We start from the raw sequence: 26545 nt of genomic DNA, 5'->3' as shown, positions 1-26545 counted from the left end.
TTTGCCTCAGTCTGGCAAATTCAACACCAACAAATGACAACATGGTTGCAATCAACAATGTCTGAAACAAAGTGTCCTTGTGCTGTCATTTTTGGCATAACTATCTATGTGCGCGTGTGTGTGTGTGTGTATATGTATTTAGAATGCAGTATTACTGAGTGCTGGCCTCCCACACCCCTGTGTATGACATCCAGAGAGACAAGCTGCCCAGTCATAACAGAAGAAAGCCACCAACTTAGTCGCATCACACAACTGTACCACCAAGAAACACACAAAGGATCAGCGACACTCCGACAATCAGTGGACGTCTGGTTGAAAAGTAAGTTTCCTCGAGTTTTGTTGGAAATTTTGAATTTATTGGTAAATATCTTTAATGAAAACCATCACACGTGGACAAGGTTTAACGCTGATATTTATTCATATATCTTACTGTTGAATTGCACAATTATATGTGAATTATTACCTATGCTGTCTTATCATAAAAATGTTAAGTTTTGTAAATGAATAAGCTGAAAACAATGCCATTATTACATATTTATGTGTTTAACAGGGAAGGATACTGAGGAGAAGAAGAGAATCAATCTCAAAACCCTACATTCTCTGAACATCTCACTGAATAATTGACCTGATGTTTCTTTACTTTATTCAATAAACTCTCAGGAAATTCCTCGGACGAGACAAAAGACAAGACAAGCATCTGGATTATCTTCTGGAGTGTCTTCACTGATCATGGCATCAACAGGTCTCCAGCTGCTAGGCCTGGTTTTGACCATACTGGGTTGGGTGTTTGGGGCGTTGGTGTGCGCCGCTCCACTGTGGCGTGTGTCTGCCTTCGTGGGCGGAGAGCTGGTGATCGCCCAGGTGGTGTGGGAGGGACTGTGGATGAACTGCCTGTCTCAGACCACGGGCCAAATCCAGTGTAAGACCTATGACTCCACCCTGGCCCTGCCCTCATCCGGCCAGGCTGCCCGGGGCCTCACCGTCCTCTCCCTGCTCCTCTGCCTTCTGGCCTTCATGCTTGGGGTCGCAGGGGCCAAGTGCACTCACTGCATGGGCGATGCTAACCAGGCCTCCAAGGCTCGGCTGGCCAGGTTAGCAGGGGTGCTCTTCCTTGTGGCTGGCCTTGCCTTCTTGATACCCATCTGTTGGACGGCCTACGCCATCATCAGGGACTTCTATGACCCAAACGTTGCAGCTCCCCTAAAGAGAGAGCTGGGACCGGCGTTGTACCTCGGCTGGGGGGCCAGTCTGCTGCTCCTGGTGGGGGGCTCGCTGCTGCACGTTGGGTCTTCTCCACCAGGAGGAAGGGTGCTGCCTGTTTTTGGAGGAGCGACAAAGGACAACCCACATACTGGGGCAGCAGGAGAGGGGAAGCAACCGGAAAAATCGTTTGTATGAGATCATTTATTGGACATGCGAGTTATGATCAAACTCAGAGGTCACGTCCTCGTCAAGCAATCTTCTGGAAACTGCAACAACACAACAAACAAGGGGATTATGAGCCTGTAATGTGTTTTGTATGTGTTATCTGATCCAGCTGAGTGTGTTTCAGTTATAATGTGTATTTCATTACACTTTTCACATGATTAACTTCATAGCAACAGGTTTGTAATAGAATAAACATTCATTAAAGGCTTTGTGTCAGTGTGGGAGTAGAAGTGAATTGTGGGAAGATTGTAGATATTTAGATAATTACTAATGTGTGTGACTTACATTTCTCAAATTCCACTCTGCCCCTGCTTGTGTTTGTGTGTGTGTGTGTGTGTGTGTGTGTGTGTGCGTGTGCGTGTGTGTGTGTGTGTGTGTGTGTGTGTGTGTGTGTGTGTGTGTGTGTGTGTGTGTGTGTGTGTGTGTGTGTGTGTGTGTGTGTGTGTGTTTGGGCGGTCTGTGTACAGAAGACCAGTGTACATAGCACATCTGTGTGTGCTGGTGTTTTCTCTGAATATAAGTGGGCAGTTTGAGTGTTGCCTGTTTATTTACTTGTTCTGCACTTTTTACTATTTCCAGGCAAATTTACTCTTATATTTCAACCCTTTCTTATTGGTTTATTATTTTATTATTGTTTACATTTTTTGTTTTTTTGTGGTTTTCTGTGCCCTGTTTGATATGAGTTTAAACACTCCTACAGCCTAACTTTTACCCCTTTAAATAAATGATTCATATATTTAGGATATATACTGTATAGAGATATGCTGTGTATTTTTATCCATCACAATTTGCACTAGTACTCATTTCGTTAATTTAGAAAGAAAGACAGAGTTTTAATTTACTTTTTACTATTATTATAATATGATGTTTATTCTTTTAATAATATTTACTACGTGTGATTTTGCTTTTTTCCATTTGTTTTTTTGTCAGTAATGTTTCTACTCAATAAATATATGTTTGTTTTCTCGTACAACTGGTTTTCTTGAAAGTGAATCTCTTATGCTAAAATCGACAGTATATACATTCAGAAATTATCATCCCTGCAGATGAACATTACATCCCAAGTGATGTTTTGAAGGACTGTGAAACACTGGAGAATTCCTATCTTTCTGATCATATTAATTTTCAATATTTACAACAGATGTCAAACTAGTTCTGTAGCTGTTTATTTATTTGAAAACAGAAATGGATTGGTTGGAAAAGTACATACACAAGTCTATGTTTCTCAGACTAAATCACACATGAGAAATGATGGTAGTCTAATACACTCATACAACCTATCACGTGATAATATCAGTTACCAGCAATACATATCATAGTAAATATCATAACAAATATATACAAAAACAGTGTCCAAGTGTTAATAAACCTATAGGCTACAAAGTGTGGTTGCAACAAAATAACATGTTACTGTTACAGAGGAATGAGAGAAAACACTCACATCATAAAAAGCCACTTGACAACTAGAAATGTATTTCAGTGGACATATCCTAGAGTCTGATGCAAAACCAAACACAAAGTGGTTTGGAATCAGACCAGAGGATATGTGAAATACATTTCTAGTTGTGACAGCAGACAAATTACACTGGGGGGCAGTAGACACTACAGGACTCCGTAATGTGCTCTCTCTAATGTAAAGATGTGTCAAATGCAGAGCACGTACCTTTGCCGAGGCCCAACAGTCCACTAAAATTCAGTGAAGCAGCACCAAATTGCACAAACTCATAGATATCAATAATTAAAACTATTCCCTCATAAATTGATGAAAACGGCAAAAACACCAGGCTGCAATGTTAACGAAAGTGAAAGTAAAATAAAAACAGGATCTTCCCTTCTGTTCAAATCCACTTCAAAATTGAACAGGTTCTTTGTTGGACCCATCCTTCTGCTAAGTTCCGTGTAAATCCGTGCAGTAGTTTTTGTGTTATCCTGCTGACAAACATACCCCTGTGGTTTGAGGTATTCATGTATGTAAATAAAAGGGTGGACAAGATCATGTAAATACTTGGCAATAAAGCTAACAGCTTTTGTCAACTCCTTTGCATATGATGTTACGGCTGTGGTTAAATGTTTTTGCTTGAAGGTGTCAGTGAGATTTTTCCTCTGCACTTTAGACATGTCTGATCTGTCCCCCTCAGAGGCCTGTGAGTTGCCTCATGATACAGGTCAGCTTGTTTAGTTGACTACCCAGCTCTATTGTAGCTGTTCCACCAAAGGAGCATGTTTCTATCTGTGAATAAGACACATGTAAAACTGCCTCTACGTGACACCACAAGTCCATGAGTCTGGGTGAATAGATAATATTTTGCTCACGTGTTGGAAATGAAAAACCTGCATAACTGGTCTGACATTAAAAACTCTATAAGAGACAGACATTATTACAGAAACTGATATTGGTGTCTCCATGCAGTCTTGTCAGACAGATTAAGTCGTCCTGACGGGCGGTGAAAAGAAGACCTGAGGCTCTCTGGACTGTGCCAAACATTCCTCTGTGTTAGACAGGAACTCGCAATGTTGCTGCTTGAGGCCTTAGACAAATTGATGAGAAAACAATGAAATCAAGATACAACAGGATAAAAGTGACTTCACTTGGCAGAATATGTGATTTAACTTTAAAAACACGCCATTCCTCCCACATTAGATAGTATGTGATGCAATATATTCAATATATATGGTGAATCAAAATAATCAAGTGAAAATCCACACTCTACACACTATTCTGTCTGGTTTACATGAAACTGAGTCTTAACAGTTCAGACTAATATGTGTTCTGTTAGCAAACTCCTCTAATGAACTGTAACACCCACTCCTCCCAGGGGGTTAAGACGCTGTCCATGTACTGGGCCACCTGTACTTACATGAAATGTAACAGTAATGATTGTGTCTGTTTTGCAGATCTCATTTATGTGCTGGGGTTTCAACTTCACTCACCCCCACTGATGACAACTCACAAATAAAATTTCCTTCAAATTATTATTTTTTTTTATAGTATGTTTATTGAGCAACGGTGATACAAAATGAGGACATTAAAGAGATACTGTACAATGCTCACTTTTTTCTAAATTTTACAATTTACAGTGACCCCCTCCCACACACCCACCCACACATCCTTCCCCTGTAGAGGTCCCAACCCTGCCTGTCTGTAGGTGAAGGGAAAAGAAAAAAGAGAAAAGAGAAAAAGAGAAAAAGAGAAAAAGAGAAAAAGAGAAAAAGCAACAAAGCTAAGGGAGCTTCAAATGATTTTGACGTAGTTGTCAGCAAATAGTGGCCCATGGGCTAAATGGGGCCCTCCAACAAAGATTTTTGGCACCTGAAAGAAAGCGAAATTGATCAGTTTTATATGGTTTGCCTAATTCGTTCGCAAATACATGCAATGTCTTGTACCTCAAACACAAATAGTCATCAAAGCATGATAGATGTAAGATATAAATGAAACATGTTTACTAAGTGTGGATATTCCTGGAATCTTAAGCCTCTTAGAGCAACACTACACACATGGTGATTGTGATAATATCCTGCAGTCACACAAGCTGCTTTCAGACATTCTCTGAACTCCCGAGAACCTCCGGACTTACTCCAGAGTTACTCCGGCCAGTCCACTGGTAACATATCAGCAGAAAGTCCGAAGGAGCCAATGTGAGAATAAAGCAGAAGATCCTCTGCAGGACTCGCTATTGTTGGGATTTCAAATTTTTAACTATAGTCTGTGTCTGACGGAACTCTTAAGCAATAAAGATAGAAGTAATTTTAGTTAGACATTATGCTTTATACAAATGATTTTAATAACCTTTTCCTCTCCTAAAGGTTTAATCTACAAATTAGAATGTATGTACGTCACTTTGCTGTTGCCTTGATTGGTTTAGTCGTTTGAATGTCTGTACAAACAGAACGTACAGCCGATATAGCGAAATAATCATCTTTTCATTCTCAGAATGAGAAGTCAGGAATGTTTTGATACAGCAGGAAACATAATATTCTTTGCTTCGCTGTTCAACAATTTTGCCCCATATTGTATCTGTGGGTGAAGGACGTTCTTGTAGGAAAACTCGTTGCCTTAGCAACTATTGCATTGGGGGATGTCTCCCTGTTCTACTTCCGTATCCAAATGCCAGGAGGATGGACTACGCGTGCGCACTTCCGAGGAGGGAGGAACGAAGATCTACTGTATAAAATAGACAGACACCAGATGTTCGAGGCGCTCTGATACACTTCATGTACTGGCACCCATTGTCTTTTGCCGTAACCTGTTCATTGCTTTCCTAAATAAATTCTTAAATTGAGCAAAACTGAGTTTGGCTCTTACTTCTCTTAAAGGATAAAGAACACGTTGTTGTTTTTCTCAACACTATGAGTAAGTGGTTGTGATATTTCTGCTTTTCAAATTTTATTTTAAAAGAAAACAAATATCTCAGGATGAAAAAGTGGTGCCATACATGTCAAAGACACCAATGAAGATGCCAATAGTTTTTGGTGATTAGAGCGAATGCCTGTGTCAATGTGCTGTAAGCGACTTACGCATTATTGTAAGTCGCTTTGGATAAAAGCGTCAGCTAAATTGAATGTAAAACACAAAAAGTCTGATCTCCGCAGCAGACTTATTGTTACTTCCTGCCTCTTCCTGTTGCACCCGAACGCTCGGGATATGTCTGTGCTGTTGTGAGCACGTCTCAGCGGACATTAATTATTGTTCATGTGTGAAGGGGCAGACTCAATCCCCATTTCTGCAGACATCCTCCGGAGGTCATGTCTAAAAACGATCAGAAAGTCTGGGGATTCTCCTGAGTTCAGTGCATGTGCATGAAGGCAGCATTGGTCACCTCGAAACATCTCTACCGCTGCTTGTGGGTCATTGTAATGCTTCATATATGATCTCACCTCCCTGTCACATCGTAATGGAACAAGTTTGTCACAGAACCTTCTCCCTCAACATGTGTCTGTGTGTTTTGGCATGGGGACGTTTCTGCGCGCTGGGGAATGTGGAGCGATCTCCTCTTAAAGAGACAGGAGCCCCGTCCGTCGCTCTGCAGCGGGGAGGAGGGGGCGTGTGGCTTTAAGAATCCGCCTGACAGTGGTGCGAGTGGGGCGGCGAGTTCGTGCAGCGTCCCCGTCCCCCACCCACCCCCCCCCCCCCACACGTACACAACCTTTGAATTGTATGGCCCGGGGGGGGGGGTCGAGTAGGCAGCTCCGACGTCCACGGTGGCAATTGGCTGCTCTCCTCCTCTCTTGTGTCTTCAGCTGGCTCCACCACGGCAAACAGCGCACACACACACACACACACACTTGACGTGCAGACAGACGCGCGCATGGTGTGGCGTGTGCGCGCGCGATGCCCATGCAGCTCAGAGTCCTCGGGAGCGCGGTCGCACTCTCCTCCCGTCGCTCGCGTGTGGGGATCGAACCCGCGGCGGACCACTGACAGCTGCCCCCCCATCGCGCTCCTGCACAGGCCGGGCAGCGCGGGCACGGAGCCGAGCAGAGAGGCGCGTCGAGCCGGGTGCTGAGAGGGAGGAAGTCGGCTGGAGGACGCGAGCACGAGCACGATGACGGAGAAGCGCATGTCGAGGTGGTACTTCGGGGGGCTGGCGTCGTGCGGGGCCGCCTGCTGCACGCACCCCCTGGATCTGATCAAGGTGAGGGGGGGGGGTCCTCTGGGGGGTGGAGGAGCGCAGGCCTGGACACCAGCCTGCAGCTGTTTGCAGCTGTGGTCACATGAGGACAGACTCGTGGAGCTTCTAATGTTACTGCATGGTTTTTAAATATCATTATGTGTCGCCTTGAGATTCCCTGAGCCTGTGGGGGGGGGGGGGGGGGGGGCGTTAAAGGCTGCAGTTCAACACTCAGGTTAACCAGTGACGAGCTGGTTAGTCCGGCTGACTCACTCTGTTAATAACTGTGGGAGATAATAGAAAGTCCCTGTTGAATGTAATGTTTGATCACAGGCACATGTCCCAGTGTGGATTACATTCAGTAGGAATGGTTTGACTGTTAGACCACCACAACTGAGGGATACTTAGTACCCCCCAGTTGCAGCCTGTCATCGCCTGGCAGCAGGTGTGTGTGTGTGTGTGTGTGTGTGTGAAATGTGGTTAGGTTAAGGTGAGAGCTGGGTTATGAATTGGTCGTTGTTAAGGCAACCGTCCACAATGAATGGGAGTATATTTAATGTCCAATAAGGTATTTGAAAGCTGTGTGTGTGTGTGTGTGTTTTCTTGTCCTACCCTGTTTATATTTTAATGTTTACGATGTCAGTTGTAATGGAGTATTGTCACATGCAAAGCCTTCGTGGACCTCAGGAAGAATAGGTGCATCAATGGCGTAGATAATTCTAATAAATGACACAGTTTTTTGATCAACTATCAACGTAGGGCTGTACCTTAGTAGCTTGTTTAGAAGTCTGAAGGTTAAGCCTTGGTTTTGGTTTTGTTTTGAATAAGGTTGAGTTGAGGCCAAGGTTTGGGGGTAGGCATTGATATGTGATGGGGAATGCATTAAGACAAGTGGCCTCACAAAGATATAAATACAAATGTGTGTGAGGTCTAAACCAGTACCTTTCTACTTGATGCCAAAATCCTCACTCACTTTAGCTTGTACCTCTCTTATGGCTGCTCTGAAGGCAGCAGCAGCACACGACCCTGATAACACTGAACTGGTCCTCAGGAAGTCATGTGCTGTGTAATTACGCAGGCACAGTCAGTAATCAGCACTTTTCTCTAAGAATGTCTGCTGGACTGCTCCTCGTCTGCTGTAACTTGCTTGTTAGCTGCTGATGCCATTTAAAATCGTAGTAACGAAAGGCTGAAGCATCACAATTTGAGTGTGGTTGTGTAGTTGCTTCAGGGTTTATAACGTCTTTAATTACTGAAGTATGAGCAGCTTTCTCTAAGACAGGCCCACCACATGCTGATCAGACCTGGGTGTCATCTTGGGGCCCAGTTGGGGTCTTACCTCCTGATCCAGAGCCACTGGCCGCAGCGTTCTACAGTCCCTGATGTTTCTTTTATGGTCTGGTGCAGTGCTTATATGTTGAGTCCTTGGTCAACTTGATGGTTGATGTTTCTATAAAACCCCTGCAGCTAACCTCCTCACGTGTCAACTGTCTTTTGACTGCGGTTTATTTTGTATGCATTAAAATAAAAGGATTGTAGTAACATGTCCTTCAGGATGGTCAGGATGAATGAAACGTAGCTCTTCATGCGTCATTGCTGAAAAAACTTGTTCTAAAAAAATTCAATGTAGGTGTAATCCTTACAAATTAAATAGGGCATCCCACTGTAGGTGCTCGAACAAAAAAAGTGCAGCTGGAAGCATGCAGCTGAAGCTGCTTCTTCACATTCAGGCCAGCTGTGTGCCGAGCCAGCTAAGAACCTCAAACCTATTTCAGAATCAGCCCATTGCCTCAGAGAGTTCACATTGTTGTATACTATGTATGATAAGCCTGTGGCCCTCCAACAATGTTATACAATTGAAATGGCCTTGATAAGAAACAGTTCCCCACCCCTGGTGCAGATGATAAACAGTTGGACTGTAACACATTCTCTGTTTTGTTGACTCTACTCCAGTTGATAAGATTTTAATTTAACTAAAAAGACAACGACACGTCTACAAATTCCAACTCAACATCACCACAGCTCAGAGTCCTTGTTTCTCTTTACATTGACTATGTAAGCTATTTCATCATTTTTGCCAGGTCCTCTACAATCAATGAAGGCTGCCCAATGAAGACAGTCAAATCTTTATGGATGTTTTAATGGCCACCGACATGGTTCGGATTTATCATGGTGCGGCTCATGGTCACAGAGAGAGGGAGTGTGAGGGAGAGAGGCAGAGTGAGACAAAGAGCAGTGTCTTTATTGGCTTTTCTGCCTCTATTTATTTTGACAGTTGCATGAGGGGACAGAGGGGATAACATGCCGCAAACAGGACGTGGGCTGTGATAAATGATAAGTTCCGTTGTGCTGTACAGAGCCAGCTGAACAAAACTTGTGTTTACTTGTATCTGCTCATGTTGTTCAACACCATTCAAACGTAAGTAGCTAAAGTAACAGTCAAGTGAGAAGTGTTACTGGTGTTTGATGTAGGCCACATCATATTTGGTCCAAAATCAATATTACGGCATAGGGGTACCTTTAGCTGGAGAGGTTGTTAATTAAAAGAAATATATAAAACACACAAAAATTGGCTTTAAAACTACCTTGAGTTTTTCAGTCAGGGGTAGGCTCCCTTTTAACTGTCAGGAGCCATTTCAAATGTGCCTGAGTGATCCAGCACGGAACATGGTGGAAATCCGACAGTTTGTGAATGGACACACTAGGAAAAGTATTAATTGAATTAACTGACATGGGCAAAATGTCCTCATTCATTATCACAGTACACTATAGCACAGTGCCTGTGTTAACTGTTGACACTTTAGTGTTTTGGTAACACTGGTGGTAGATAATTACATGAATTTTGAGGTTGGCTAGGGTTACTTCATTGAAACAAGTCATTTATATTTTCGTCTGCAAGTTTGTGAGCAAACCAATAATTAAAAAGTTGAACTGTAATTCTGAAGCTACTACTCTACTTTGTGCAAAACTCCTACAGGCATTTAGTGAGAGAATTCAGGAGATGAAAAGTAAACAAAAGGAACTGAAGATCTTTTTTAAGCCGTTGAATGTGGAATTAGCTGATGTACCTGAAACCCTGCAACAACTATCATGGAGTTACAAAGCAAAGATGAGCTCATATCTAAGTAAAAGTACTGTTGTACTAAACAGAAGTACTGTTTATCATTGTCATCTTCACTGGCAGAGCGAACTTGCTTTCACATATTAAAACAAAATTCAGAATTGCAACTTCTCCCCATAATGCTTGACTCCTGAAATGTCCTGAGTGAACCAGTGTGGATGCATGTGCACTTGTGCTAAAGTCCTTATCAGAAAATTAATAATTAACAAATATAAAAGATACTGCAAATGCATGCAACAAAATGGTCGAAGTGATGTTCAAGGCAGCAAGCATAGAATGTCTCTTGTGCGTCATTTGAAATGTGTAGAACAACAACCCCATGTAAAGATGTCATGCATGATTAGTCTACTGGTGTAAACTATAAAATTCATCAGTCCTATGGTGCAGGCCCTTTTTTCCCCATCACTGCAACTGTTAAACTGTGGCTTCCCTGCAGAGCTACCATAGAATGAGATTCACATATGAGCAGACACCTCCAAGCCGAGCTACTCCTGATAAGGATCAAACGTTCATGAAGCTTTGTTGAAAACATTCAACCCACATGATGTACTGGGAACGTTTGCTTTGTCCCTGTTGCCGGACGATGAGAAGGATGGTGACTCTGCTCAAACAGCATACAAAGCTTAATGGCTTCATAGTGCTCTAGACTTACGGCGTTACCGTACCTGATACATTTAGAAAGCCAGACTGAGGCGTAATTTGGAGAAGAATATACTTATGTGAAAGTGGTTTTCAGCAGAGACGAAGGGCTGGACTAAACACACATCACTCAGCAAAAAGTGCCCAGTCCCATTTGACTGAGTTTCTCCTTGTTGCCAACGAAGAAATCTATTCCCCCATCAGAGATGCCAATCTCTTGTTGTCCTACACTGATGCAGCAGAGTTGCTTAACAAGATTTTGTAGACCTTGGGCTTTTACATTTTTGTAGACCTCATGTAAAAGCCCAGTTTTTAGGCCAGACTTATCAATACATCTAAGTGTAATATTTCACCACTGTGTGTGTGTGCTTAACTTGCTTGTGGCTCAATAGGACTTTGTCTTACAACATTCTTTTGGTTCCCTTCATGGAATATCATGGTGCATATGAACATCCACTTTCTATTCCTTAAAGAAATTGTATTTTATTTTTGTACCACCCAGTAGTTCTCATAGATCCCAATATCTAAATGGTGCCAGATGCTTTAGTTTGATTTATCAAAACCAGTGACTAAATGGTGAAACCAGGGTGTAGGTGTGGGTCAATCTTGGTGATATAAAACCAATTGTGTTGTGAAATAGAGGAAATCATTAAAAGAATGACGAATTGAATCAAGCAGCCATTAACAGTGGAATAGGGAGAGGGGGGGGGGGGGGGGGCAATGTGTTAACAAGTGCTGAGTGGTCTCCAGATTCAGAGGAGAATAGAGGACAAAGGCCATGTTGTGGAGCAACTGACTTCCCCTGACAAGGATAACGCAAACATGCACACACATACAAATTGTGCTTGTATTGTAACTTACCTACCCGTGATGACTCAGCTTACTCACCACCGATCCCTCTGAGACTGAGCTCTCTCACGTCTGTAAAAATGTTGATTTACTGATTAAGTAATGCAGTTTTGCAGCTATTTAGTGTTGTGATGCACTTAGGAGCGTGTAGATATTTTAACGAGGGCCTCTCAGATTCCCCACAAGCAGGAACAAGTTGTAAAAAAGTTGCTGTGTCAGCCCCGGCAGGGTCACGTGTCTGTCTCTGTCTGCAGACTGGTGTCAGTGTTCTGTCAACTGCAGTGCCTCACTGGCATGACATTCATTCCTTGCATGTGACTTTCTTTCCAGGTACACCTGCAGACACAGCAGGAAGTGAAGAAGAGGATGTTGGGGATGGCCATCCACGTGGTGAAGAATGACGGGGTGCTGGCTCTCTACAATGGCCTCTCTGCCTCCCTCTGCAGACAGGTGTGTATGTGTGTGGATTATCACTCTGTCCTTATGTGTGCCCCCAACATAAACGCCTTCTCTTCTTCTTCTGCCTCCTGCAACACAAACACCAATACCTGTAGAACTTCTACTTCTACTATCACTACAACTACTTACTACCAATACAACTGTTAATACTATTAATACTACTACTTATATAATAATTATAATAATGATAATAAATGGTTATTACAAAGCTACAAGAGCTTTTCATAGTTGAAAGAGGAATCTGATTAAATTCGAAATAAGATTAAAGTGTTATAAACCACTCTGCAATTATTTAAAAACAACAATTAACAAACATATAAGACATCTGGACATGAACCAGTGTCCTACGCAAGGCAGGTTAATTCAAATGTTATACCATATTTCATACAGGGAGCCAGTTCAAGGTGCTTTACATAAAAGAATGAGTCAGTCCCCTTCTGAGAGCACATATAAATTCTGCTGTTGCATTCTCATGAGATTCAACAAGATTATCGTGTTGTTTCTCCCAATAACAAAAAAGTACACGCACAGAGATTACAGATACTGTAGGATACTGAATACATGTAGTCAGTGGCGGCTGGTGACATTTTTTTTGGGGGGGGCGCACTTGGGCGGCGCGGTTTAAATAGCCCACCGCAATGAGAAATAAAAAACTCCGGGGTGCTCCGGGGACCTCCGGTCCGGGACGTCCCCGGGAACGTGCTCCTCCGGGACCGTCTCCGGGACGTCCCCGGGGACGTCCCGGACCGGAGGTCCCCGGAGCACCCCGGGGAGGTGCTCCGGTGCGTGCTCCGGTCCCGGTCCCCGGACCGAGACCGGGACGTCCCCGGACACGTCCCGGTCTCCGGAGCGCCGGAGGGAGGTGCACCCGGGGAGGTGCACGGTGCTCCGGGAGGTGCTCCGGTCGCGTCCCGGTCGTCCCGGACGTCCCGGTCCCCGGGGAGATGCTCCGGTGCTCCGGGAGGTGACCGAGACCGGGACGTCCCCGGGGACGGTCCCGGAGGAGCACGTCCCCATGCACGTTAACATGTGGGTAAAAATTTCAGCTGATTATTACTGATCAATAAAACTACACACACGACACAGTAAACAACAATGATTCTATCTGTCCACTGTCTGTCCTCTACCTGTCTCACTCAGTGCTCCGGGACCGGAGCTGCACCTCCGTGCAGATTAAAAGTATCTGCTAACTATGCAGCTCCTGTAGATCAGTGATAAGGTCTCTGATTGGACAGTCCTGTCAGCATGATGTATAAGAAACCCTTTCATTGGCTGTAGGCGCAAGTGAAGTGCGCCCATGGCTCGAACTGTCATCCGCCATTGAGAAGCTGTCCTTGCTCAAATGTTCCTGCCCCTTTTGTTGGCTTCCATAGACTTCCACTTGCCCGGCGCCCACAGGGAGGAGTGGCTTCTCTCTCAGTGATAACGAATGGCAAATATATTACCAAATATAATATATTAAGTGGTTTTTGACAGGGGCTTACGGTCTCCGGCACACATTTAACGCTTTAAAACAGTACATTTCTTATTAAATTATTTGATATATAATGTTTTTTGACATGTCATTTTTTTTTTTTTTTTTTTTTTTCATCTCAAAATTGTAGGGTGGGCGGCGCCCCAGCGCCCTGTATGACGAACCGCCACTGCATGTAGTAGACAGGTAGTTTTACTGACTGCAGTGTGTTAAGCTGTTCTGTAAATGTTGCAGATTATTTACATTATGACTGGAAGGTGTCAGACAAGTTGATTCCTAGCAAGTGGATGATGAAGAGAAGGAGAAGTTTCAACTTGTAAATGGTGCATCCTGATCATGTTTCACTATGTTGCCCGAGGCGCTTCCAAGTGGCTGAAAAAAAGAAACTGTTGGATCATCTGTTGATTCATTCCCTCTCCTCTCCTCTTCTTTCCTCTCCCCTCAGATGTCCTATTCCCTCACCAGGTTTGCCATCTATGAGACAGTGAGGGACATGTTGGGCAGCACAAGCCAGGGCCCAATGCCCTTCTACCAGAAGGTCCTGCTGGGAGCCTTTGGAGGTGCGAGCACTCTTGTTGTACTTCTATCTTAAGCCGTTTTCGGACATGAACTCCTGACAATGTCCACCGAATTGGGTTTTTATTACCTTTCACCCATGACACGTTCACAAAAACACAGAAATCTCTGGAGTTCTCAGGTGAGGGGTGGTGCAGCAGACAGAGGCAGGATGTAACGTATTCCTTCTGCTGCCAAGATCACATGTTTTTTAATCCGCAACCTCGGCCCTTATCACCAAAAGTTATTGAATCTGTTTTTTTTTAAGTTTACATCTCCGGCGGTGTCTTCTTCATTTATGGAACATCTTTTTCATCCTAAGATATTTGTTTTCCGTTTGTTTTTTTCCGTCCGTCACGTGTTAGAAGCGTCATCAACATACACTCGCTTGTTGTTAATCCTCCAGAGAATCTCTTGCTTTGTTCTCACATGGGCTCATTTGGACATTATCCAGAGTTTTTACTAGAGGGCTCAAGAAAAGTCTTAAGCCTATCACTTACCCGGTTTGGATCTCACATGCAGCCCCTCTGGACGATGTCATACTGTCGGTGCAGTTCAGTGCATGTCGCTTTTGTGAGGATGCTCATTGGCATAATGCTTTTCCTAGCCCGTACCCCAACTGTAACAATCACAACTTGCACAACCGACCAAAATGTCACTCTGTAAAGTATATGTGCAAGCATACACATGCAGTGTCACCCATGCAGGATTGTATTTCAACAGGTTTTACTGGTGGGTTTGTCGGAACGCCAGCAGACTTGGTGAATGTCAGGTAAGACTCCATGACAGTATTCAAAGTGGCATTAATGTATATGCACAATTCCTGCAGTTAAGTGCTTTATAATTTATTATAATTGGTCTATGGTCAAAAACAACAATTATTAATATAAAATATCTGAACTCTATGGCTTCTAGGATGCAGAATGATATGAAACTACCACCGGAGCTGAGGAGGGGGTGAGTGTTGTAACTTTATTCTGTCGCGTTAGATGTCCTCTGTCTTTCACCGTGATATAACGCTGGTGTTTGTCTTATTTCCTGTAGCTACAAACATGCTGTGGATGGGCTCTACAGAGTCGCCAGTGAAGGTAAATCCTATTGGGTGTAACTTCACACTGATCACTCCTGTCTGATCTGTGACCTGTGTCCTGTCCCACAGAGGGTGTGAGGAAACTGTTCTCAGGAGCCACCATGGCCGCCAGCAGAGGAGCCATGGTCACTGTTGGACAGGTCAGTCACATCAATCACAGACTGCGGAGAGATGGACATTTATTAGCAGGGACCTTTTGTTGGTTTAATGTGAAATCGTGTGAGTTAAAAAGTTAATAAACAGCCTGTGAGCTTGAGGGAAACCAGGAGGATTCTTCAACCAGTGAAGAGCAATGTCTGTTTCTTCAAACGCTAATATTTTTATTAGCCATGTTAAGGTGTGTATCAAATTTAGAATCCATGTATAAGTTAATAAAGGAGATAATTGAAGTCAACAGAATTAAATTAAAGTTACATGCATCAATAATGAGTCAGTTTCCTTTATGAATAGGCTACTTTTTGTTGGGAGTGTAACTTTACAGCTTTTTGAAGGAAGTTTGCCGACGTCACAGCCGCGGTCGTCCTAGGAAGTTTGAACAGCCGGTATAGATGGCTGGTGTCAATATTTGGTTCCAATATTCACTTAGACTCAAAGATGAACTGATTACATTTTGGTGCTCAAAGGTCTAGAGGTCAGGGTCACATGACCGAGCGTTGTTTTGCACTCAATATATCAGGAATTTCCAAAGGGAATATTATAACATGTGGCACAAACATTCACTTTAGCCTCAAGTATGACCTGAACAGAATTTGGTGGTCAAAGGTCAAGGTCACTGTGACCTAAAAAAGCTTGTTTTTTGCCTTGTGAACGCGCTATCTCCAAAATGCTTCCAGGTAATTCTCTGAAATTTGGTAAAAACATTCACTGAACCTTGGTTTTCATTTTGGTAGTCAAGCGTCAAAGGGCAAGGTCAAGGTGGCCTCAGAGTATGTTTATGTTTTTTTTTTAACTTGATATCTTAAGATAAGCTTTGAGGAAATGTCTTCAAATTTGGTACAAACGTTCACTATGACTCACTGATGAACTGATTTGGTTTCGGTGGTCAAAGGCCAAGGTCATGGTGGCTTCAAAAAACATGTTTTGCACTGGTTGGCAGAGAGATACAACTGCATTGCAGTAATTTTGTTTTTGTTTTAGAATTGGTAATAAAATGTGATATTCAAACCTGCATTAATGTATTTCATCAGAGAACACTCATACAATTCAGCTCAAAGCTCAGAAAACACATTTCAATGTGCAGTATCTCTGTAAATGTCAGCACATCAAAACTAAATGCAGCTTTGCAGAGTAGATGTCTTCAGAACGTTTCCCTGGTTCCCATCCCAGGTCTCGAAACTTGTTTGTCATTATCATTTTTCAATAGTTATGTCAGTTAAATAATCTTGTTGATGGCACTGTGTCTTTTTTGTGCTACCACTGAGGTGAGCCATGTCCTGAACATTTAGAATTGGACACTAACATTTGTGCAGTGCTTTTGACAGATTTTTTCTTTTACATACAGAATGTAATTGCATAATACATGTAGGCCAACTCTTGAAAAGTGTAATTCCAGGATCATATGACCACAGTGTCCCTAGACACCAAACCGGAACACAGATAGACACCTGAGCCATGGTATTGGTTACATCTGGACAATGCTGATTTGAATGAAAGACCTTTGAACAAATTTTCTCTGTCTCTTGTTTCTTTTTCCCACCATCAGTTGGCGTGTTATGACCAGGCCAAGCAGCTTGTGTTGGGAACGGGGATGATGGGAGATAACATGCTCACACACTTTCTTTCCAGCTTCATTGCTGTAAGTATCAGGTTTTATACATTTGTGTGCAGTGGAATCCTGACTCAGACAAGTGTTGACAAGGCCCCTTCTGTCTGCTGACCTCTGCTTTTGTGAACTCTTCCTCTGCAGGGAGGCTGTGCTACGTTCCTGTGTCAACCTCTGGATGTGATGAAGACGAGACTGATGAATTCAAAGGGAGAGTACACGGTGAGAAGATCCCTCTTAATTTTCTCCTCTAATCGTTTCATTCCTCTCTATTTCTGCGTATCCCTCCACTTCATGTGTCATAATGTCGTCATATTCACCCAGCCTGTCTCTCTCTTCAGGGGGTAGCACATTGCATACGTGAAACTGCCAAGCTAGGACCTCTTGCATTTTACAAGGTAAAAAGACACTCCTTCATACTATACATGATTGTCATTTTTTAGTACTAATTAATCAGGATTTCTTTAGAGTAGGATGCTTTGATTCCTACTGGTCCCTGTCTGTGCCTCAGCAGTGAAAGAAAAGCCCTCAGTTCAAGATAGTAATAGGTGCTGCAACACTATGATGTATTTATTCAATTACATGGAAATTATTTTAGTAAATTACTGTAGATTCATCTTAACTCAGTCAAACCAAAAGAAGTGGTGAGGAGAGAATGCTCTGCCCTCTGCAGGACAGTTCATGTATTTGACTATGCAAATAAACAATAAATCCTGCAGGATCTTGTTAATGACCCTATGAGAGCTGCTGTTGCTGACTGCAGTGGCAGATCGAGGACTTTTTGAAAACAGGGGCCATTAAGGGGCCACAGTTAACACATAGGGGCCAATTATATGTCCAACATCCATGCAAAAGTCCTGCTTCAATAAAGTAATTAAGCACTCATTTCCTTGTTCACTGTCAGCTCTAAAGCTTTGAGTAAACACATCACTGAATACATTTAGAAAATGGCTCCTTGTTCAAGCACAGTGTTCTCCCACAAAGAATAGAAAATAAAAATTGTCATTTTTATTGTTAGTATTCGAAAGTGAGTAGTCAATAAAAAAAAAAAAGGGTCTTGACCAAATTACAGACCCCATCAGTCCCCTAAATGTGACTGATTCTTTTTTTCATCAAATTCCATGAAAAATATCCTAACTCACAATGTTAAAGAAATTGGAAATAACAAAATTGGAATCCTCCCCCTGTTACGGTTTCTTCCCTGACCCACACCCCATCCTCCCACTGGGCTTCATGGTCATATGTTCCGAAGTTTCTGTGTGATCTGAACAAACCCATAACCTCGTGGCTGGAGGCAGTGATTTAAAGTCAGTTTCTAGGGATACATATATTTGTTGTAGAAGCTTTAGGTTGAGAATTCCATGTCACAATGCAATGTTGTATATTCCTACAGGGTCTCGCTCCAGCAGGGATCCGCTTGATTCCCCACACAGTGCTCACCTTCCTCTTCCTGGAGCAGCTCAAGAAGAACTTTGGCATTCGCATCATCTCCTGAGCACTCTCCGCAGGGTGGGGGGGCCACACTATGCGTGTGCTCAGGCTCCCCCTTTTGCTCTACCTCTGTCTCAAAGCAAGACACTAAGGGATTTTGATGACGGTGAGCACCAGCGGCTGGAAGGGATGAATACTGGAAAAACAGATGAGTCCTTCTGCTCGGAAGGTGCAGTCCAGTTGATTTTAGGTTGACCTTCAAAATTTAGAAAGGAGATTAAAAATGAGCTCTAGATGTTAATGTAGTCGTCCATTATAATTTCTAGTAGAGTTAAATGCGTGTCTGGATGAGATGATTTGAGTTGGGGGACCAGCGTTATTCCTCGACCTTGATGATGACAGTCTAACTGCTGATCAGATAATGTGATTTATGTTCTAATCTCTGCACTCGGGGCATTAATCCAAAGTGGTGCACAGCGCTTTCAGAGCCCACACCAGGTGATCGGCACTTGTAGACTGCGGCTTAAATTGTCTTTGCAGTTTCGTATTTGTCGAGTGTTAGAAGCGTCATCAACAGGCTCGCTCGCTCGCTGTGAATTTTCCAAACATTTTCCAGTTGTATTTTCACATCGGCTCACCCAGACATTTTCCGTTCTGTAAAATGTCTGGAGCAACTGACTCGGGCATTTGCGTTCCCACATACAGCTGTCAGTCCATGTCTGAAAACGGCTTTATCACTCTCTACAACATTTGATTGTTTTCAAATGAGGCGAAGACATTGTGTGTGATTTACTTGTGTAGTTGTCAACAAAGTGTAGCCTTGACATCAGTGCCGTTCTTACCAAACTATAATAATTCCCGAAAGCCATTGGTGAAACATGACTGATCCAGCTGTTATGGAACTACATAGTAATCATTCCTAACAGCGGTGACCAAATGTGATGCACCCTGGATTTTACAGATTTCTTTTTTTGCCTTCTCCTCGCCTTACTATTATTTTTAAAATTTCTGATTCTCCTTTACTTCATTCCTTTATTCCACCGCTGCTATGATTTGACTCTTAAATCTTTCAGGGGAGAGGACCAAGCTTGTGTGTGTCGAGTTTTTAAGTGAGGAGGGACTTAGTGGGGAAACTGTGAAGCAGAGTGACAAGGGTTCATTTGTCAGTGGCTCTTTTAAGTTTTCCAATTCTGCAATGTAATTTCAAATGACCACTTGATATCTCTTAAAGTTCTTATACTGTTTGAATGCAGATGCCTGTAGAGAACTGCAGTACACTACACGTGTATATGTAGCATTTTCATCTAGATGAACGCATGTCAGACTTTATGACTCAGGATGCCACTCTCTTTTAAAAGGCACTTTAATGAATCTCTGTTATCCTACTGACTTACCCGCTGAGTAGAAACACCCGCTATAGACTTAAAAGTTCAAGTTCTGAGTAGAAATAGAAATACATTTTAATTTCTTTTTTTGATTGAACATGTTAGTGGTTCCAGTTGAGGACGCTTTGTGGCCCTTGACTTTATTTTCCATGATGACTTTGGTTCAGTGATAGTAGGCATTCTCTGTGCTGTGCCTGCTCTGTATACAGAGACCATGTCAAGTAACGTTGCCTTACTGTATATGTCCTGCAGGGGGCAGTGTAACAATGTGTAAAGTATCCTGACTTGTGCATTCTAACAAGTCCTGCATCTTCATCCTAGGATACATTAAAAAAAAGGGCCACAATGCCACTAAATGAATGTTTGCCTGCATGTTGTTGTGTTGAATGATGAGTTCCTTTATAGTGTGAGGTCCTCAACTGTAGATCTGCCATAATACTGCTAATGTTAACCCCAGCTTTATTCATATGCATAGAAATGGAACTGGAGGGAGCCCCAGTTCCGGGTGTTGGAATTAATCTTTTCGAGATCAGTTACCAAGAATTTTGGAATTAAAATACTAATGTGAAATAATGTGTGTTTTATTGTTTTTCTTCTGTGCTGTGTGTCCTGTCCTACATTACATAATCAGGCTATACATTTGTTTATGGTAGTGAGAGAGATTGTTGTAAATCACATCACCACACTCTTTTTATAGAGGTCATGTTTTCACCCATGCTGGTTTAGTGTCAGCAGGACTATGACAAAAAGCACTGGACTGATAAAAGATAAGATAAAAGGAAATAAGATAATCCTTCATCCGTCCCACTATGGAGAAATGTACCGTGTTACAGCAGCTACAAAGGGAATCGTGAAATACACATTCAAAATATAAATTAAACACACAAGCTTAATAATTAGAAATGTGTACAATACAAACAAATTAACAGTGAAGCATATTATACATGTAGGATATTGAAATTGCGTGAATAGAAATTGAATACTTAACAGTTATATTAGTTGTAACCCTTGGTGAAATATCTAAGGTGAATGTGGTTGTTGGAGAGATAGTGGTCCAGCGAGGGAAATCAATTACATTTTGATGTGGATCCAGTCGAAAAATAATGTTTTCTTCACTTTTTAATTTCATTATCCTTATAAAATACAGTTTTTCAACATTTTTTTTTATCTTTCTCATGAAACAGTGCATGGACCTTGATCTTGATGGATATTGTTCCCCATTGTAATTATTATTAATTTAGATATTTCTTGAATCAGCTGCAGGCCTTTTGGGTTTTGTCAAATCCATGTTACAAAACAAACCCAGTGATCTTTGTGTTTCGGGTCTCTGCTGCCACAGGGTTATCATCATTGATGCTTGCATTGCCCTCATCAGAACAAGGACATGCTGTAGATTTTGTTTTTTGCTCGGTGGGTCCTTCACATCAGCCCACGGACTTAGGACCTGGACTCATTTTGCTGAGTTACTGCCTCCATAGCCTGAGGCACGTACCAGGACTGTCCAGAGTTTAAGGGGGTGATAATAATCAGCTGTCTGTCCTCTGCCTAGATGAAGATGGCTGCACATTACTTCATTGATAGCATCAATCACATGCAAAGCAGTGATGACTCTGACTGTTATCACCTCTACCTTCATCGTGTATCTGTGGGAATTCATGGGCCTAATGCCTCTGCTCATTTTTCTCATCGGCAACAGGAGGGCTATTTTTGCACAGTCTTGGAACTGTACGTCCTGGGATATGGAAAATCCGTCTGTTGGCCTATTTACTGCGATGTTCTTTCAGATATATTTGAACATAAACCATATCTGCCACACTCATTATATATCATGTCTGATGTCTATAAATTAAATAGCTGGTGTCTCAATCATAACAAGCACACTGACGCAACATCATTCAAAGATTCCATTATCTTACCAATTTTTTTTTAAAGTAGTCGGGTTAAGTTAAGTTTTATATTGTTTTTAGTAAAGCACTTTGATAATTGTTTTGAAAAGTGCTATAAATATTATTATTTTACTAACTGAAGTTAAAAAAAAATTGAGAAAAATTATAGAAACTTAAGCAAATCAAAGCTGTTTTCAGACGTCAACTCTGGACAATGTATTAGTTCACCTCAGACATGTTCCCAACAGGAAAAGGTTCTGGAAGATTCATGCAAGAGGTGGCTCCTGAGTAGAACATTCAGGAGGTAGGAGATGACGAATCAAATTCTTCTGGGGACAGTAGGCTGCAGTGTTTTTGTTAACAGCACATCAACGCCGGTGTTGGCCTTCATCGCCAAAGGCTTTCGAATCTCTTTGTCTGTCCAAGGTTACATCATCTTCAGGGTCTTCTTTGATATATTTATTTTCTTCCGGTTTCCAGTCCATCGCGGTTAAAAAAAATGTCATCAACACCCCCACTCCATCACTTTGAACTATCCAGACATTTTCATGTCGTATTCTCAATTGCGCTCACTTTTTTCCTGGCATTTCCTGGCAGGATAAATTCAAGAAAATATCCAGAGCAAAAGAGTGGGGCATTCGTGTTCTACCATAAAGCCTCTCTGGAAGATTTCAGGAAAATTTCAGGAAAATGTCCTTAAAGCAGTTAAACTCTTTCTTCTATACTGGTAATTTAGCCATCGATTAGATACAGCACCTTTAACAGTTTAGTCATAACCACTTCATTAAGTGTTATTTACGTCATTGTTATTCGCTCAAATGTAGATGTAGGCAAACCAAATGCACCTTTAAATGTCAGCGTTTAAGAAATAAATACAGGATTTCATGGTGGACTTGTTTTCATTCAGCAATGCATCTACTTGAGTTAGGAAGACTGTGAAATGGAATAATAAAGTAGCTCCCATCTCCCCTGGCCAGTGTGCTTCTAAAGGCCAGCTGCAGTTCAGTTTAATCTGAACATGGTCAAGGGCTCAGGGAGAAGTGATTGTGGTCTTTGAGCAGAAACACAGCAGGAACTCATAGTACCTCAAAGGTCACCATGAAACCCTGGAAACAGGATGAAGGTGGGTGGTGAGAATAAAAGCTAACTTTCTGCCTGCTGCTCAGCACATGGTAACTAGTCTCCTCAAATAGACACTGAGAATTTGAATTGTTATTTACGCATAGGTTTCAGTAATAAAAAAACACGCAAACAGCTACACGTGACACTCCTCATAACAACCAGAGAATTATCACCAAGCGCTGCACATCCCCTCAGCTTCACGGCTCTTTATAACAAATCAGTCCGATCATTGCAACACTTCTGGGGGGGTGTTATGGTCACCTTAGTATTAGTCCGCTTGTCTTTTCTGTTCAGTAGTAGATTAAATGTATCTTTAAAAAAAAGACAAGTCCTCCATTATTGTGTGCACACAACAAGCACAAACACACAACAGCACTGTTTGAAATTTGTCACACAGGCATGTAACTGACACAAACTGAACCCACACAGTCAGAATCTTTTCTACTTTAGTTTTACCTTTTTATTTACCTTAAAAAAAAGTAGTTTTTGTGATTTTCTCTTGCCTTCATAATTTAATGTGTTAATTTGTAATGTAAAGCACCTTTAGATGCCTTTAGGAATCAAATGTGCAAGCTTCCATACACTCCTATATTCTCGCATTTCAATGGTTGCCTTGCTACGGCAGGAGTCGTCATTGAACACAAATGCAACCTGTTGTATTGTGTTCACAAACTTGCATCATGTTGATAATGTTTGGTGCGTCACAGCCAAAGTGTTTATGGGTATAGAAGTTTCCTCTTTATCAGATGTGTTGTAAAAGTGTTGCATTTTCTCTCCTTTAATATCTTCCAATCAGCCAACACCCACGGACACACTCATGTATCTTAGAAACACAGAGTTCAGTACCTGGTGTCATTGTTTAACATCGCCTACACAAAGACATGACAGAGAGTTGAAGATCATTAGACGAGGACTAAACGACGGAGGAGTTGCAGCTCTTCTTCTCTTCAGATTCCCTTTCACTCCAGTGAAGTGGTTGAAGACTCGTTGCACATGCGAGACAGAACACAAAGCGCCTTTAAGAAGAGAGCTGCAGCTTCTTGAAACATAAAACTGATGGCAACATGTAACAGGGCTTTAACACCATTCAAAATATTAGGGAAATAAACATCATCAGCAAAATAACATCTACAGTTTTATCTCAATTCAGGGAGATGGGAGTTGTGCATTTCCATGATTTTGCACAAGAATTAAAGTCAACATTGCATCTGTTGAAGATTTATTGATTTTAGATCCACAACATCTCCCAAGTTAACATTCTGGTGGGACTTTTTTGTCAAATGTAAGCAGTGTTACTATAACAACACAAGCATTCCTAGGATAGTTTGTAGGTCATATATTTATGTATTGGTAGAATTATTTATTCACATTTACTCATTCAGCAGATGCTTCTATCCGAAGGGACTTACAACAGATGGATAACAATTAAGCATAAGTACAGCAGGAGACCTCGATGAATCTGAAAAAATATGTTCAAGATTCAATAGATAGATAGATAGATAGATAGATAGATAGATAGATAGATAGATAGATAGATAGATAGATAGATAGATAGATAGATAGATAGATAGATAGATAGATAGATAGATAGATAGATAGATAGATAGATAGATAGATAGATAGATAGATAGATAGATAGATAGATAGATAGATAGATAGATAGATAGATAGATAGATAGATAGATAGATAGATAGATAGATAGATAGATAGATAGATAGATAGATAGATAGATAGATAGATAGATAGATAGATAGATAGATAGATAGATAGATTACTTTATTCATCCCTGAAGGGAAATTAAGTTGTCATAGCAGCCGGTATATTTGAATACAATAAAATACAATACAATAGAATAAAATAAAAAATATTGAGGAAGAAAGAATAAAAACAGAAACACAAGATAAATAGGTAGATAAGGTGCAGTGGCAAGATGATGGTAATAGTACTGATGATATGATGGTAATGTTATTGTTAGACAGTATATAAAAATAGTATATATAGTATATAATATAACATAATATATATTTATATATGATGGTAATTATACCAATATTATAGCAGTATATAGTAATAATGGCAGCAACTGTATATATAATAAAAATAGTAAATATAATAACAATAATATGTACACATGTATAAATATGTGTATATAGACTTATATATACAAAAAATATACAGAGTATGATATAATATGATATGATATATAGTAGAGGTATAAATATAAGTATTTGACTATACAATAGATAATATAATATACTATGAGTGTAAGAATATGTAGACAGAGTGTGCAAAAGACAATATTATTGTATAAAATGATATATAATATCAATATGGTTTATATTAACACATATCACATATGATGTGAAGTAAGTGTATATGGAGCGAAGTGTTGTATCATATGCACAGTAAAAACAAGGCGCTAGTCCTCCATTGGCACGGAAATATTTAACACGACAGTCGAAAAAGAATGCAAAAGACAAAAGTCAGGCAAAAGGATACAGAATATAGCTTAATATGACTAGAGACTAGATATGTTCAAGAAGTTATTGGTGAAGAGAAGGAAGCACTTGTTCTGATAGCATTCAGATACATGTTCCATCCCTGTTCTTGTTTACCTGCTTGTTTAAAAAGTCATCAGCTCTTTATTTGGCTGCAAGCAGTGATTTTGGAAGATAATCTTCAGAGATAGAGTTACTAGAATATGATCTTAGGGGTAAATATGTCCTATACACATGGGATTAGTAAAGACGCTTTCTCTGAAAACATGTGTTAAATGTAAACAAAGCTAATCCTAATACCATGTTGGCTTTCATGTAAAACTCTGCCAAGAGATGATATTATGCGCAGAATGGAAATATCAAAGAATGAGAAAGTCCTTTGGAACAATAAATGTAAAAAAACAAATAATAGTAACCTAGAGAATGATGTGCCACTGTTGCCAAATTAATATAGCAAATGCGTACAGATTTTAAGATAGATAGAGTTCTGACTTATACTGTACCATTTCAATTCTTGTGAATGATGAATGAATCATGTTTTCACCCCCTTTCCAATTGTTTGTTTTTATTTAGTTGTTTGTAAGCACAAACATTTTCACTAATTAATATCACTGTTCTACTGTTTTGCATTTTGAATTTCACATTTTACTATACTTTTTATAACTTTTATCTTTTATATATTTCTATATATATATATATATATATTTTTTTTTATTGTTTTTATTATGTGTGTTGTATTTATTGTGTTTTTATGTTTCTATGTCCATTGTATGCACCAATAACCAGAGCATTTTGGGTGTGTGGGTGTGTGGGTGTGTGTGTGTGTGTGTGTGTGTGTGTGTGTGTGTGTGTGTGTGTGTGTGTGTGTGTGTGTGTGTGTGTGTGTGTGTGTATATCAGAACGAGTTCTTCTCTGATCAGCAACGGAGACATAAACATCAGGTTTTGTGGTTTATTATCCTGGAGCAAATGCACAAATCTTCAAAAGGCCTTTGTCCGACCAAATATGGTGGATTTCAAAAATATGTATTCATCTATTGCCTGGAGGCTTTTAACTACATATATCACAGGCAGAGAGAAATGTACTTTGACTCTAAAGTAATATGTGATGAATGTAGTATGTTATTGCTTTTTTCTATAATTTATAAGTTTCACTTACTGGCCATCTTCTATATGCAGTCGGGGGGGGGGGGGGGGTTCAATACTGCTTTCTAAAGAAAAGGACATATACCCCCCC

The 26545-nt window shown here is 41.1% G+C and overlaps 2 protein-coding genes across 2 annotated transcripts; both read left to right on the top strand.

Annotated features, from left to right (window-relative positions):
- The first annotated feature begins 729 nt into the window (after positions 1-729).
- Positions 730-1398, top strand: LOC133024481 (claudin-9-like). The gene has a single exon (XM_061091602.1). It carries the CDS (start codon positions 730-732, stop codon positions 1396-1398), a length of 669 nt encoding a protein of 222 aa, XP_060947585.1.
- Positions 1399-6686: 5288 nt separating this feature from the next.
- slc25a10b (solute carrier family 25 member 10b) lies at positions 6687-20375 on the top strand. Its single transcript, XM_061083515.1, has 11 exons — positions 6687-7061; positions 11977-12096; positions 14025-14139; positions 14858-14906; positions 15050-15091; positions 15179-15222; positions 15294-15364; positions 16927-17019; positions 17131-17208; positions 17328-17384; positions 18380-20375. Exons 1-11 carry the CDS (start codon positions 6972-6974, stop codon positions 18479-18481), a joined length of 861 nt encoding a protein of 286 aa, XP_060939498.1. The 5' UTR covers positions 6687-6971; the 3' UTR covers positions 18482-20375.
- The last annotated feature ends 6170 nt before the right edge of the window (positions 20376-26545 follow it).

Source organism: Limanda limanda, chromosome 2 (genome assembly GCF_963576545.1).
Source record: "Limanda limanda chromosome 2, fLimLim1.1, whole genome shotgun sequence".
NCBI lineage: Eukaryota > Metazoa > Chordata > Actinopteri > Pleuronectiformes > Pleuronectidae > Limanda > Limanda limanda.
This window is presented reverse-complemented; position numbering and strand designations above follow the sequence as displayed.